Here is a 15,007-nt window from a genome sequence, read left to right on the forward strand (position 1 = left end):
GCCAGGTGTGGTGGTACGCACTTGTAGTCTCAGCTACTCAGGAGGCTGAGGCAGGAGAATCGCTTGAACCCGGGAGGTAGAAGTTGCAGTGGGCTGAAATTGCATCATTACCCTCCAGCCTGGGCGACAAAGCGAGACTTGGTCTCAAAAAATAATAATAAAATAAAAATAAAAAATAAGTAAATAAATAAAACTTGCCAGAAAAGCCGGGCGCAGAGTGGCTCATGCCTGCAATTCTATCACTTTGGGAAGCCAAGGAGGGCGGATCACCTGAGGTCAGGAGTTCGAGACCAGCCTGGTCAACATGGAGAAACCCCGTTGCTACTAAAAATACAAACTTAGCTGGGTGTGGTGGCGCATGCCTATAGTCCCAGCTACTCGGGAGGCTGAGGCTGGAGAATGCCTTGAACCCGGGAGGCGGAGGTTGCAATGAGCTGAGATTGTACCACTGCACTACAGCCTGGCAACACAGTGAGACTCCATCTCAAAACAAAACAAAAAAACAAAACAAAACAAAAATTTGCCAGAACTACATCAATGTCAAAAGTAAGGTCACTCTCCAACTTTATACAAATATGGTTAGATTTGACTCTTTTTGAGACGGAATCTTGCTCTGTCGCCTAGACTGTACTGCCGTGGCTCCATCTTGGTTCACTGCATATGGTTACAAATTTCAAATGGCTGCTTTTTTCTTTAGATTTTTGCCAAATGAGATAAAATATCAAGGTGAAAATAAGCAGTATTTGTTCATTCACCTTCCTTGTATGCACTGGCACACATGATGAAGCACTGTTAGTCCAACACAAGACTCCAAAAGACCACCACTTGAAGAATGTTCACTAAAAAGTCATGTGAGCAGCTGGACGCGGTGGCTCACACCTGTAATCCCAGCACTTTGGGAGGCCAAGGAGGGCGGATCACGAGGTCAGGAGATTGAGACCATCCTGGCCAACGTGGTGAAACGCCGTCTCTACTAAAAGTATAAAAAAAAACAAAAAAAAAGTCATGTGAGCTGTACAAGAGGCCTGTTAAGTGGACAGCAATCATTAGCAAGGCACTTGGTGACTCCATCAATGCTCAGCAAACAGGCTGCATCATGCCCTCGGCTGACATATAACTCTATTTTGAATTTATTTTTCTCTTTTCTTGTTTTTTATGAGATGGAGTCTCACTCCGTCACCCAGGCTGGAGTGCAGTGGCATGATCTCAACTCACTGAAACTGCTGCCTCCTGGTTCAAGTGATTCACCTGTCTCAGCCTCCCAAGTAGCTGGGATTATAAACATGTGCCACTATGCCAAGCTAATTTTGTACTTTTAGTAGAGACGGGGTTTCTCCATGTTGGTCAGGCTGGTCTTGAACTCCCAACCTCAGGTGATCTGCCTGTCTTGGGTCCCAAAGTGCTGGGATTACAGGTGTGAACCACCACGCCCAGCCTTAATTTTTGTAATCTTACTAGAGATGGGGTTTCAACATGTTGGGCAGGTTGGTCTCGAACTCCTGACCTCAAGTGATCTGCCCAACTCAGCCTCCCAAAGTGCTGGGGTTACAGGCGTGAGGCACTGCGCCCAGCCGCATTTTCTTTTCCTTTTTTTTAAATTTTTTTTTGAGATGGGAGTCTTGCCGTTGCCCAAGCTGGAGTGCAGTGGCGCCATCTCAGCTCACTGCAAGCTCTGCCTGCCAGGTTCATGCCATTCTCCTGCCTCAGCCTCCCAAGTAGCTGGGACTACAGGTGCCCACTACCACGCCCAGATAATTTTTATATTTTTAATAGAGATGGGGTTTCACCATTTTAGCCAGGATGGTCTCGATCTCCTGACCTCAGGGGGTCCTCCCACCTCAGCCTCCCAAAGTGCTGGGATTACAGGCGTGAGCCACTGTGCCCGGCTGCATTTTCTTCTTAAAAGCAGTTTTAGGTTACTATGTTAAAAGTTCTCCAAATAAAAATTCACTTATTCTTTAGGTTAAGATTTGGTTAAGGACACACAAAAAAAAAAAGCATTAAATCACGCTAATTACAGATTCCTTATGGCCTTTAACCAGTCCTAAGAAGGAAGTTATACCTAGGAATCCTCTTCGGTGTGGACATGACCTCACCACTACTGCCATCGATGGCCAATGAACCTGATGTGAGCAGCCACCAGTGCGGGCGTGGTGAGAGAAATACCAGGTGGACTCCTTGCTTCCAGCTCAGGGGGCACCAGGAGGCAGACAGGCTGCACCTGAAGCCCACTTCTAAAGTTTTCTTTCCATCAAATACATTGAAAAATGTATTTAACCGAAAGAGTTAAGCCTCAAGGCTGGGTGAGGTGGCTCACACCTGTAATCCCAGCACTTTGGAAAGCTGAGATGGGCGGATCACCTGAGGTCAGGAGTTTGAGACCAGCCTGGCCAACATGGCAAAACCCCATCTCCACTAAAAATACAGAAATTAGCTGGGTGTGGTGGCACATGCCTGTAGTCCCAGCTACTTAGGAGGCTGAGGCAGGAGAATCACTTAAACCTGGGAGGCAGAGGCTGCAGTGAGCCAAGACTGTGCCGCTGCACTCCAGACTGGGTGACACAGTGAGACCCTGTCCCTGTCTTAAAAAAAAAAAAAGACTTGAGCCTCAAGAAGTATGAAGTCAAAAAAGATAACTTGATATAGTCACAATAAAGGCTGACTTCTACCTTAAGTTACCAGACACAGCTCATAAAACCAGCTGTCTCAAAGACAGTATTATCTTTATTAAAAAACGGATAGATATAGCAGCACTTACAAAACAGAGTTCATTCAAAGGCATTGTACACTGTCAACTGATAATGTGGAGACAGCAACCCCCTGCCTAGCTGGTTGTGGGCTCTGCACAACATTTGCCCGCAACCACCTGCTCCACTTGGTACAATGCAGCCCAGAACACCCGCGGGGAGAGCCACGCCACTGTGGCCCTCCACAGCTTCAAGCCTTTGTTGTTATGTGAGTCCCTCAGGTCAAGTAGCACCTTCCATAGCAGCATTGGGAGCACGCACTGGTGTCTGGAGGTGGCTGGTGTACTTGACCCACTTATTTTAAAAAAATCTATAAGCATTCAATAAAAAACACTTTGCCCTGTTCGATGCCATCCACAGAAATACTTCTGTTGTGGAAGAAACACTCTTCCATTTAGATATCTGTAAAAGCAAATGCACGCCTCTGCTGCAACAGACAGAAGAGAACGTGGAGCAGGCGCTTCCGTGTGACTGTCTTTGGTGGAGAAGGATGGGGTGGTCACGCCATTTCTGGCTCGCTGCTCTGCTTCTTACTGCTCTGTGGCGGGGTGAGGAGCCCACTGGGGAGAGGAGAAGCCCTATTTTGTTCAGACAACATGGCTTTCTTTGCTCGGGCTTTGTCCTGTCGGTAAGAATAAAAGGGACAACATGTTAAAGTACAACATATCCTTGGGCTTCAACTACCATAGGCTTTTTCTTTTTCTTTTTTAATTTTTTTTTCCCCCCCCGAGATGGAGTCTCGCTTTGTCACCCAGACTGGAATATGGTGACGGGATCTCGGCTCACTGCAACTTCCACTTTCCGGGTTTGAGCGATTCTCTGCCTCAGTCTCCCGAGTAGAGTAGCTGAGATTACAGGCACCCACCACCATGCCCAGCTAATTTTTGTATTTTTCATAGAGATGAGGTTTTGCCATTTTGGCCAGGCTGGTCTCGAACTCCTGACTTCAGGCAATCTGCCCGCCTCAGCCTCCCAAAGTGCTGGGACTACAGACATGTGCCACCATGCCTGGCTAGTTTTTAAATTTTTTAGGGATGGGGTCTCCATATGTTGCCCAGGCTAGTCTCGAACTTCTGGGCTCAAGCAGTCCTTCTGCCTTGGCCTCCAAAAGCCACTGTGTCTGGCCACTATGTCTTTTTCTATGGAGGTGAGTAAAGGAAAAAAAAATATCAAAGAACACTTTAGAACTCTGTGGTCTATACGATAGTGAGATACAGCATCAATTTGCCAGGATTTTTCTTGTTCAAGGAATTAAAATTGGAGTTTTTTAAAGATATTTGGAGCCTGCCTAAAGAAAACTGAACAGGTTATTTAGGCAGTTTTTTTTTCTTTTGAGACATAGTTTTGCTCTGTTGCCCAGGCTGGAGGGCAGTGGTGTGATCTCAACGCACTGCAACCTCCGCCTCCCAGGTTCAAATGATTCTCTTGCCTTGGCCTCTTGAGTAGCTGGGACTACAGGTGCCCACCACCATACCTGGCTAATTTTTGTATTTTTAGTAGAGACAGGGTTTCACCATGTTGGCCAGGCTGGTCTTGAACTCCTGGCCTCAAGTGATCGGTCCACCTTGGCCTCCCAAAGTGCTGGGTTGACAGGCCTGAACCACTGCGGCTGGCCTATTTAGGCAGTTTTAAGAATTTGGGCAAGAAGGACTGAAAGAAGGAGCAGCACTGACCAGCAAATCCAAGCTGTCTCTGTGGGTCTGTATGTTGTGTGCATCTTCATCAGCAACGCCCCTGAAGTGCTTCAGTTTTGAGCTCCCCGTCTCCCTTATAACCATGGCAAATGGAACCATCCACTTGACACAGTTCTCTATGTCGCACCACTGATACCCTGCAGGGAAGATATGGTGGGCTTAACCTTAGGCTGACAACTGAGTATAAGCTTAGTATACCTTGCTTGTGCACACATTGGAAAGCCTACTTACCTGAAACCTTTTGCATCAATTCAGATGAAGAGAAATGATACAAGGCTGAAGCAGCAAGTATACCATAAGGAAATTCGAGGCAGTCAACATCCAGGACACAGAGATCCAACAGCTACGGAGAAGAAAAGAATGCTGAGATGGATACCACCACACGCCTCTTCTAGAGTTCCTCACTCCAGCTGCAGGGAAGGTGGCCCCACGGACGTGATGGAGCCACTTACCTCTGCAATCTGTATAAAGATTTGCTGGGGATACTGCGGCAGTAGCACTTCATGTAAGTCATTTAGATATGCAACCTGCATGTATACATTCAGCCAGGACACAATAGTCAGGGGACTTAAACGCCACTTAAGGGCCTAAAGGAAAACAGAGAGAAAAGAGACCGATGATTGAGAAAAGAAGTTCAAAATGCAGCCATGTTCCATGCCACAATGTGTCCAGCTGGAGAACACCTCCCAGAGGCACTCCCACTTCAGGTGGAAAAGATCTGACATATGCATTTTAAAAATGGCTGGAAAATTCACTGGAACCCACCTTCATAATCATTAATTCCATGGTGAGAATTTCATCTCCTGAACAAGCTCCATCTGTCACATACGCAAACTGGTGCAACTTTGGAGGATAGATTTCCTGAAAGGAAATAAAAGATGGCACTAGCACCAAAGCCAGTCTCTAACAGTTTCAATTTATAATGCATCCAAAATGACTTCTCAGCACCCTGGCATGGAAAGAGAGAAGATGCACTGATGGGATTAACACAGAAGCCACCCCAATGGTTCAACATGTGTTCATTGTAAAAAAAAAAAAAAAAAATCCTCCCACCCACCCTTCAATAAATGGATGGAACTTTGACTCACTGTGGATACTTTTGAAATATCCCCTTTTCAGTACCTTTAACACGTTTGAAAGTCGGGCCCATACACCCTTTGATAATTATACACAAATTTTTAATCTTTTCTTTTTTCTTTTTAGACAGAATTTTCCTCTGTTGCCCAGGCTGGAGTGCAGTGATGGATCTCGACTCACTGCAACCTCTGCCTCCTGGGCTTCAGTGATTCTCTTGCCTCAGCCTCCTGAATAGCTGGGATTACAGGTGCGTGCCCCTACGCCTGGCTAATTTTTGTATTTTTAGTACAAATGGTGTTTCACCATGTCTCAAACTACTGGCTTCAAGTGACCTAGCTGCCTTGGCCTCCCAAAGTGCTTGGGATCATAGGCATGAGCCACCACCCTGGGCCCAAAACTATAATCTTAGTTCAGAGGTCAATTTTTTTTCTTTGCTCAATGTAACTACACAAACCTAGGTCTTCCATACCCTCACTACTTTTCTCTTCCTGGTCACTTTCCAGCCTCTCTTCTTTTTGGCATGTGTCTTAACTTTTAGGGTAGCAAATTAGAAAAATTCAGGATGAGTGCTATAGACAAAACACCAACCTCTTCCCCCAATCTCAGTGGAGCTCAAGAAATAACACACATTATAGAACGAATACTTGAAAATGATTTACCTCAAGTTTGGCTGCAATAAATAAAGATGAAATCCCAATAAGCTGTAAAAGAGTTTTTACAACATTTTCTTGTGTCGCCATATACCGGTCAAAGAAATCCTGTGCCAAGTAAAAGGTCTCCCTATGAAGTTTATAGACTTCACACACCTGAAAACATATTAAGTAAGTTTTAGAACGGTTACTTGAGGGAGGGGAAAAAAAAAAAAAATCTTGTAATGACTTTGGTGAAGGACAATATAGGACAATATTAAATGCAAAGTTCCTGAACTCAACAACTGATGTTTTTTTTTTAGTTTTTTGTTTTGAGACAGTGTCTTATTCTGTCGCCCAGGCTGGAGTGCAGTGTTGTGATCTTGGTTCACTGCAACCTCCGCCTCCCAGGCTCAAGCAATTCTCTTGCTTCAGCCTCCCGAGTAGCTGGAATTATAGGCACCCGCCACCATGCCCAGCTAATTTTTGTATTTTTAGTAGAAATGGTGTTTCACCTTGTTGGCCAGGCTGGTCTTGAACTCCTAGCCTCAAGTGATCCGCCTGCTTCAGCCTCCCAAAGTGATGGGATTATAGGGATGAGCCACTGTACCCGGCCTAACAACTGACAGGTTTTAAATGAGGGGCCCTCTGGCCTGTCCCACCCTCACCTGCCTAGGATGTGAATCATCCCCTTGCCCGCACATCCCCGTGGAGCAGGCCACCTGCTTGTTAGTCACTCAGTAGCACACAGGTTATCAGATGGACTGTCACAGCACAGCAGTGCTGGTGTTCAAGCAAGCAGCCCTTATTTTACTGAATAATGGCCCCACAGGGCAAGAGTACTGAGGCTGGCTATTTGGAAATGCCAAAGAGAAGCCGTGAAGTGCTTTCTTTAAGTGAAAATGTGAAAGCAGAGGATTAAAAACATAGCATAGCTAGAGCTCAGTACTATCTGTGGCTTCAGGCATCTCCTGTGGGTCTTGTGATGTACCCTCGAGGATGAGGGGTACTTTTGTAGTTACATATTCAATTTCTACATGTTTTCATGAAACGGGTCTGCCTGAGATGTCCTTCCACTTCAGAAGAAAAGTCCACTTCTCATCCATTCAAGTCTTACAAGGTTGTCTAGGAAGTTTCCCTCAATCAGAAACTATAAGCTACCGCAGTTCATCCCAGTAAGAGATATACTACCAATAAAATCTCTCTTATGTTTAACCATTATCTATTAAATTTTGTTACACTTGTTCTTTTGATTAACTGTTAAAGAGAAATAAAATAGTGTGGATTAAGAAAAGATTTGAGTTGGGTGCTGTAGCGCACACCCGTAATCCTAGCATTTTGGGAGGCCAAGGCAGGGGGAACCATTGATCCCAGGAGTTGGAGACCAGCTGGGGCAACACAGTGAGACCCCATCTCAACAAAAAATACAAAATTGGCAGGGCGTAGTAGCTCATGCCTGTAGTCCCAACGACTGGGGAGGCTGAGGCGGGAGGACTGCTTGAGCCCGGGAATTGGAGCCTGTAGTGAGCCGTGACTGCACCACTACACTCCAGCTTGGGCAACAGAGCAACTCTGTCTCAAAATACAGAAGCCACTCCAATGGTCCAAATATCTTAAAAAATGTGCTAAAAAAAAAAAAAATTGAGACAGAGTCTCATGGTCACCCAGGCTAGAGTGCACTGGCACTATCATGGCTCACTGCAGGCTCCAACTCCCAGGCTCAAGCAATCCTCCCACTTCAGCCTCTGCAGTAGTTGTGACTACAAGCGTGAGCCACTATACTCTGACAATTTTTTATGTTTTGTTGAAATGGGGTCTTGAGGGCCGGGTGCAGTGGCTCACACCTGTAATCCCGGCACTTTGAGAGGCCAAGGCAGGCGGATCGCCTGAGGTCAGGAGTTCAAGACCAGCCTGACCAACATGGAGAAACCCTGTCTCTACTAAAAATACAAAATTAGCCAGGCGTGGTGGCGTGTGCCTGTAATCCCAGTTATTCAGGAGCCTGAGGCAAGAGAATCGCTTGAAACCGGGAGGCAGAGGTTGCAGTGAGCCGAGATTGCCCCACTGTACTCCAGCCTGGGCAACAATAGCGAAACTCTGTTTCGAAAAAAAAAAAAAGAAAAAAAAAGAAAAGACATGGGGCCTCGCTATGTTGCCCAGGCTAGTCTCCAACTCCTGGGCTCAAGGGATCCTTCCGCCTTGGCCTCCCAAAGTGCTGGGATTACAAACATGAGCCACTGTGCCCAGCCAGGATTTGAACAGTATATTTTATTAGAATAAATGGGAATGGTGGCAAAAGGGAATGGATTCCAAGAAATTAAAAAGAAACAACATCAGCCCTGTTTAAGATAAACTTGTTCACATGTGTTTACAATTTATGACAGTAGCTATCAAAGAGGTGATATATGCATCCCAGTGGGTACATTTAAAAGCAATTTAGCCAGGCATGATGGCTCACGCCTGTAATCCCAGCACTCTGGGGGGCCAAGGCAGGTGGATCACAAGGTCAGGAGTTCAAGACCAGCCTGGCCAACATGGTGAAACCCTGTCTCTTCTAAAAATACAAAAATTAGCCGGGTGTGGTGGCGTGCACCAGTAATCCCAGTTACTCAGGAGGCTGAGGCCAGGAGAATCGCTTGAACCCGTGAGGCAGAGGTTGCAGTGAGCCGAGATTTTGCCACTGCACTCCAGCCTGGGTAACAAAGACTCCATCTCAAAAAAAAGAAAAGAAAAAAGATTTCGAAATTCTTGCTAAGAATAAAAGCAGAACAGAAAGACCACCTCAGTAAATATACCATATAGCTTCAGAGATGGAGAACGTGTCAAGGCAATCAACCACACAGAGGTCCTAATACACAAAAATGCTGGAAATGCTCAGTGCTTTCATGAAGCCAACAGGAAGACTCAAGCTCACCTCCATTAACCAATCCAGAAGAATTGCTCGCATTTTTGGCTGCAGAAGAGGGTGTTGCTCAAGAAAGTGCTGATCCCTTAAGTATGTCTTTTCCTTGTTTAACATGATTTTCCAGACTTCCTCTCTATTGGCCCAGCTACAACAAAACACACAACAAAAATGAGGCCCACAGAGGGGTAAGAATGCGTCCACGCTATGAGGGATAAAGGGGAGCATGGAGTAAGAGACCTGGAAGCCACGTGGTAGAGTCAGCACTGACCTCAGTACAGGCAGCGGGGAGCCTCTGGATGGTGCAATAATCCGAGGCTTGCACGATGAGTTTGGGTAAACCCGCTCATCTTCTTCTTTGTCAGGTGTGGGGATCAGGGAGCAGGGGTCTGCACAGACCGTATTATTGTCCCAAGGCTGTAAATGAAAAATACACAGGAGAGGTGAGATAAGATGCAAACAGCTCCTACATTACCCAAAAACACTGCAAATTCACTTGCAACTCAGTAAGATACTGGGCATGACCTCTGAAAGTGCTTCCAAAAAGATACATTATGATATTTTTTGTCACAACTCAAAGATTTGCTTTTTAGTGAGTACAATGCATCTACTAAAATTTCTTAAAAGGAAAACAGAATTGTCAATAAAAATATTTACATAAGCACTTCACATTCATTAGTATAAAAGATCAAAAATGTAAATTGGCTGCCATATATATTAAAGTGCCCTCAGTTTAAAACAAAATCCCATCAAATGTGACATTTTTTTTTTGTTGCGCGACTAGCCAAATATGTTAAACAATAAAGGAATTTCTCTTTTCCTTAACTCGAAACAAACAGAATGAACATCCACCTAGTTAAAACCAAATCAAGTGATGGTCACGGGTCATACTATGAAGTCTACAGGAAGCTAGCCTAGATACTCCTTAAGACCTCTGAATCTTGAGTCTTGCAGGCTAATTCAAATACCCAATAAAATAAGGAACTATTATTATAAACCAAAGCACTATGCTTTTCTTTTAAAGGTTTCAGATATGTATTCAGTTTTCAGTATCTGAAAAACACTAAAGTTTATTTAGAATATTTTCTTTTTTAAAGCTATTCCTACTCTAAGATGTCTGTTTGATTTTTAAAGTTATGAAATAGTAACTCTGCTGAAGATATTAGGCAGATAACAATCCCACTAGCATGGAAGCCATATGAAAGTCTGAGACTTGGCTTTTTTTTTTTTTTTTTTGAGACAGGGTCTCCCTCTGTTGCCCAGGCTGGAGTGCAGTAGTGCAATCTCAGCTCACTGCAACCTCTGCCTCCTGGGGTGAAGCCATCCTCCTGCCTCAGCCTCCTAAGCAGCTAGGACTTCAGGCATAGACAAGCACGCCCAGAATTTTTGTATTTTTTGGTAGAGATGGGGTTTCGCCATGTTGTCCAGGCTGGTCTCGAACTCCAGGACTCAAGCCATTCTCCTGCCTTGTCTTCCAAAAGTGCTGGGATTACAGGCCTGAACCACCGCACCTGGCTTTTCTTTTTTTTTTAAAGCAGAGACCACCAGCCTGGAGGTGGTCTCTGCTTTAAAAAAATAGACAACTGGGGTCACTAAAATGAACGTGGAAACTTGGGCTCTAAGTGCTACCTCAAAGACACAGCACATAGTGGCGACCACAGCACATTGGTCGCCTTCAGAGGAAGCCCAAACACTTTCAGTTGGAAGAGCAAAGCCAGATAAAGCTCTTCCCCACCCAATGTACAAAGAATTGGGCATGCAAATTATCCATGACAGCTCCTGCCAACAGCTGTGCGAGCAAGGCTGCTTCCTTTCAGTTCTACTACCATGTGCGGGTGGCATTTCCTTGACTCAAAAAGGGTCACATTACAACCGCTGTAAGTTGTTCTTCATTCAGGAAGAATGAATTCTAGTCTTGAAGGCATAATGCTGAGTGCCGCCCTCTAAGGCCAGATGGCTGGCACATCTGAGAGCAGGCCTTTGGACATAGATGAGTCCAGCAGCAGTTCCCAAACAAACTAGGTGAACCATCAGCAGACAAACGGTTTCCAAAGTTGGCCTTTTAGGGACCAGTGGATGAGGTAGAATAATTAAGTCTATGTCCTTAACTAGAGTGTACACCAAGTTTCAAAGCAAGATCTGTCTGACTTTATTTAGGAAGGAATGAGATAACAGCAAGAGACCAACGGGATTCCTAACCACTCCATCTCCTCATACCACTTTTTTCCTTATGTAGGATTATTTTCTGAAAAGTAACAGTCCAGGATTCCACTTCAATAGAAAGACTGAGTCTCGTGCAAAAAAATTAAACAACAAAATGGACGTGTTAAGTAGGTCTTAGATAAAAGGGTATTCTTTTCATTAAGAACAGGCTAAGATGAAAATTAAAACACTTCCATGTGGTCTTGATGAAGCAGTTACACAAGAGTTTAGAACAATGGCTCCAAGTAGCTCAAAACTGTCGCACTGGGGTGAACTATGATAACTCCAGTGAAAAGTTCTGTATGTGAACAGGGAAAAAGGTTCTGTGGTACCCCCAAGTTCTAGTTTCATGAATCTCCACAAAGAAATAACAAAGATACTGCTCCATACATAGAGAGCTAAATGTTTAAGCTCTGTACAAAATGTACAGAAATCTGTTGCCATTAATCTCTGGATAACCACGAAAATGCCTTCTAGTGGGAAATGGTACAGCTATTCTGGCAGCACAGCTATCCACGCTGTGGCCAGGGGACAGAGCCACAATCCGTCCCAGGCACCCTCGTCACTACTCAGGCTATCCTTGAGAACAGACATGCTTCTAAAACTCCAAGAATGTAACAGGGACGGCCCTGCTTCATCTTCACCTGGAAGTTTCTTTTTTATTCAAAACACAGCTGGGAAAATAAACAATCCTGAATTTCACAAAGTCAGAATTCATTTTATAATACCTAAAACATCAACTTGCTTGATTTGAACGTACTTTTTTTTAAGGGGAGAAAAAAAAAAAAACTTGGGATATGCCATCTTACTTCCTTCTCTGCAATGATTTCTTTGAATGAAAAAGGAAATCAGCAACCCTTTCTTCAATAGTCAGTGGACCCTCTTCAGAAATGCTTGTCTTGGGGGATCTTAACAGTGACAACTGCTATTTAGAACACGGCCCATTGAGTTGAAATCCTTCACACTTCCAGATGAACTACCCTGGCTGCTGCTCTGCACAGTGAGGTGCTCCTCTGCTAACCTAGCTGGGATCCCTGTACTCAGGTAGAACACTGTTTCTGTTCAGTGTTTATCTGTGATTGAGTCAGAAGGCCTGACCAGCTAGTTTAGAGATAGGCTGCTTCCCGCACTGGAGCCGTAACTACAGTCTCCAGCCATTTCTGAAAGTAAAGAGATAGTACAAGCTTTTCCTGCAAGAAACTTCTGATGTTATAATGATTATCACACTGCATGCAGGAAATTTGGCAGGAACTCCATCAGGAGAGAAAAGAAAAGCAGTCAAAAAAATGTATTGAGACACCACCTATCATTACACTGAATGTTCCACTGATACTCTTGCTGAGGTCAGGCTGAGCTGGGGATCAATGCAGGTAATTGCTGGAAGGGCTAGAAGAACTTCCAGGGCCAGAAAGAGAAGAATTTGAAACCTGACCTACAGAAGACGGAGGAGGTCGAGGTCCTTAAGCACCATGACAAGAAAAATAGGTGTAGATGTGGGGGAAGTTGTTGCTTATAAACACCCAGGAATCCTCCCCCAGTTCACCAGCTTTTACAGACCAAGGCTGAGGGCCCAACTTTGCCCCTGGGTGGCACAGGACGCTGGGTTACTTTCTTCCTCTGAGTCTCAGTTTCCTCCTGGGCAGAAGGGGAGGACTGAATAATGTGATGTCCATTCTGGTTCTTCCAGGCATCAGCACATATCTGTAATCTCAGACGGTGCCAGTCAGGAACACCAAACTTCCTGGAATCCCAGGACTGGCAGAGGCCAGTACCCACTGACAGGTACAGGGACATATGGGCTGTGGCTGCATTTGAGAAGTTCACTCTCACCAGTGTCTCCAGCGAGAGGAGAGCATGAAACCCCATGTGACCCACGGGGAGAAGGACCTCCACAGAGGCCCAAATCCGGGCGGACCTACCTGGCTCCCACACTGGTCCCTCGCCGTCCTGTCGATTTTGGCCATTTCTTCATCTGGATCCTGCAAAAACTAACATGAAGCCACCCCCATGACCCCAAGGAAACACACCAAACAAGACAAAAACAGAGAGAGAGAAGAAGAGAAAGCTAATCAGGTTCTGAGCACCGTTCCTGCCCAAGGGAACCCCCCACCCGCCGTAGGCAGAGTCAAGTAGGGTACCCAGGTGAGATGGGGGGGTGCTCCTCAACCTGTCTCTTTTGTACTCACAACGGCCACGTTTGCCTTCCTCTTCCTGGAGCGAGCCGAGAACTCTGCGCCGCCGTCCTCCTTCATGGTGTCCCGCTCCTTCGCATCCCTGTGGACCCGGGTGGCACCGGGCCCGGTGAGCACCCGCGACCGCCCCTCCCCCACGCCACCCGTCCCGTCCCGTCCGGCCCCGCGGCGCAGGCACTCACCGCTCCCTGCGCTCCCTCGGCATGATGGGGCTGCTCCGGCCTGAGGCCTGCGGGGCGGCGCGGGGTGAGGCGGCAGTGGGGTCAGGCCGCGGGCCCAGCACCCCTCCCCCCATCGCGCGCGGGCGGCCGGGCGGGCCAGGAAGATGGCCGATGGCGGGGTGGCCTGTCACCCGCGACCCGCGCCCCCGCCGACCCCCGACCCGGGGTCCCGCCGCCTCCGCCGCCCTCGCCGGCCCGTCGCCTCCCGGGGCCCGGGCTGCCTCAGTGTCCCCTCTGCCCCGCTCCGCCGCGCTCCCAGCACCCTCCCGTGGCGCCCCGCGCCGCCGCCCGGGGACCCGCGACCCGGCCGCACCCCGCCCCCACCCAGCTCCCAGGCGCGGTCCGGGCCTCAGGAGTCCCTGTCCGCAGCCCGTGGCGGGAGCCTCACCAGGGTCTTGTCCACGGCGGGCGGCGCGCTCCAGTCCCGGCAGGCGGCGGCGGCGGGAGTCGGCAGGCAGAGCGCGCGGCGGTGGCGGGATCCGCGCCTGCCCCCTACACCGCGCTGGCGGCCGCGCCGGCTGCTCCTGCGCCCGGCTCAGAGCGGGACATTTAAAATCCCTGCGCGCGGAACCGGCCCCGGCCCGCCCTCGCGCCGCCCCGCCGCGACTCCCAGCCCCTCAGCGGCCGCGCGGGACCCGGAGCCCGTCCCGCCCCGTCCCTCGCCCCGCCTCCGGATCCGCCCATCCGCGGCCCGGGCCAGCGAGGCGCAGGAACGGGGATCAGGGGCGGGGCCGGCGGGCGGGGCGGGGCCAAGTGACAGGGCCTGCGCGCCGAGGGCCCGGCGCGGGGCGCGGGGCGCGGGACGCTGGGCGGGGCGGCGGGCGGGACGCGGGAGAAGTCTGGCGCGCGGCGGCGAGGGGCGGGCTGCGGGCGCGGGGGGCGGGACCGAGCGGCGCTGGAGCGGCAAAAAGCCGCGTGGCTGGCGCGGGTGGAATGTAAACACGGCGGGCGGCGCAGGTTCGGGCCCCGGCAGGGTCGAGCCGGGGGGATGTGAGGGGGCCCTACACGAGGAGCGCCGCCCGCCGTTCCGCAGCGCGCGCTGTCCCGCCAGGCACGCCCTCCCCGCCCCCGGGACGCCGGGTTCCGGGCCCTGAGTCCGGGGCGGGGATATCCCCAAGGTCACCGCGCCTGTGCCTTGGCCTAGAACCAAAGCTTCAGGTCGCGGGGTCTGGGGCTCCCTGGGGGCCGACTGCTATTCCTGGCCGCCTGTCCATTCATCCATCAGTGCATTGGGTCGTTCATTCATTCATTCAAGGAATCTGTGAGTTCCTTCCACGCGCCGCTTCCATACTCGCCCCTCCCCCGCAAGCCCTTCCTGGCGCTCTGAATACCTTTCTGACCCT

General features: G+C 48.6%; 1 protein-coding gene across 3 annotated transcripts; it reads right to left on the reverse strand.

Annotated features, from left to right (window-relative positions):
* Positions 1–2,697: 2,697 nt before the first annotated feature.
* Positions 2,698–14,292, reverse strand: CCNE1 (cyclin E1). 3 transcript variants are annotated; one of them, XM_023229107.3, is made up of 12 exons: positions 14,053–14,292; positions 13,626–13,672; positions 13,438–13,525; positions 13,171–13,230; positions 9,321–9,466; positions 9,062–9,197; positions 6,178–6,324; positions 5,207–5,302; positions 4,894–5,028; positions 4,673–4,784; positions 4,421–4,578; positions 2,698–3,369 (listed from the first exon to the last, which is right to left on the reverse strand). In XM_023229107.3, the coding sequence occupies exons 2-12, from the start codon at positions 13,646–13,648 to the stop codon at positions 3,247–3,249; spliced, it is 1,224 nt and encodes a 407-aa protein (XP_023084875.1). In that variant the 5' UTR covers positions 13,649–13,672; positions 14,053–14,292; the 3' UTR covers positions 2,698–3,246. The 3 variants fall into 3 exon arrangements, with proteins under 3 accessions (XP_023084875.1, XP_023084874.1, XP_023084876.1); XM_023229106.3 differs by having other exon boundaries at positions 13,171–13,239; XM_023229108.3 differs by lacking the exon at positions 13,626–13,672 and having other exon boundaries at positions 2,703–3,369; positions 13,171–13,239; positions 14,053–14,190.
* Positions 14,293–15,007: the final 715 nt, after the last annotated feature.

The sequence above is a fragment of the Piliocolobus tephrosceles genome, chromosome 21 (assembly GCF_002776525.5).
Source record: "Piliocolobus tephrosceles isolate RC106 chromosome 21, ASM277652v3, whole genome shotgun sequence".
Taxonomy (NCBI): domain Eukaryota; kingdom Metazoa; phylum Chordata; class Mammalia; order Primates; family Cercopithecidae; genus Piliocolobus; species Piliocolobus tephrosceles.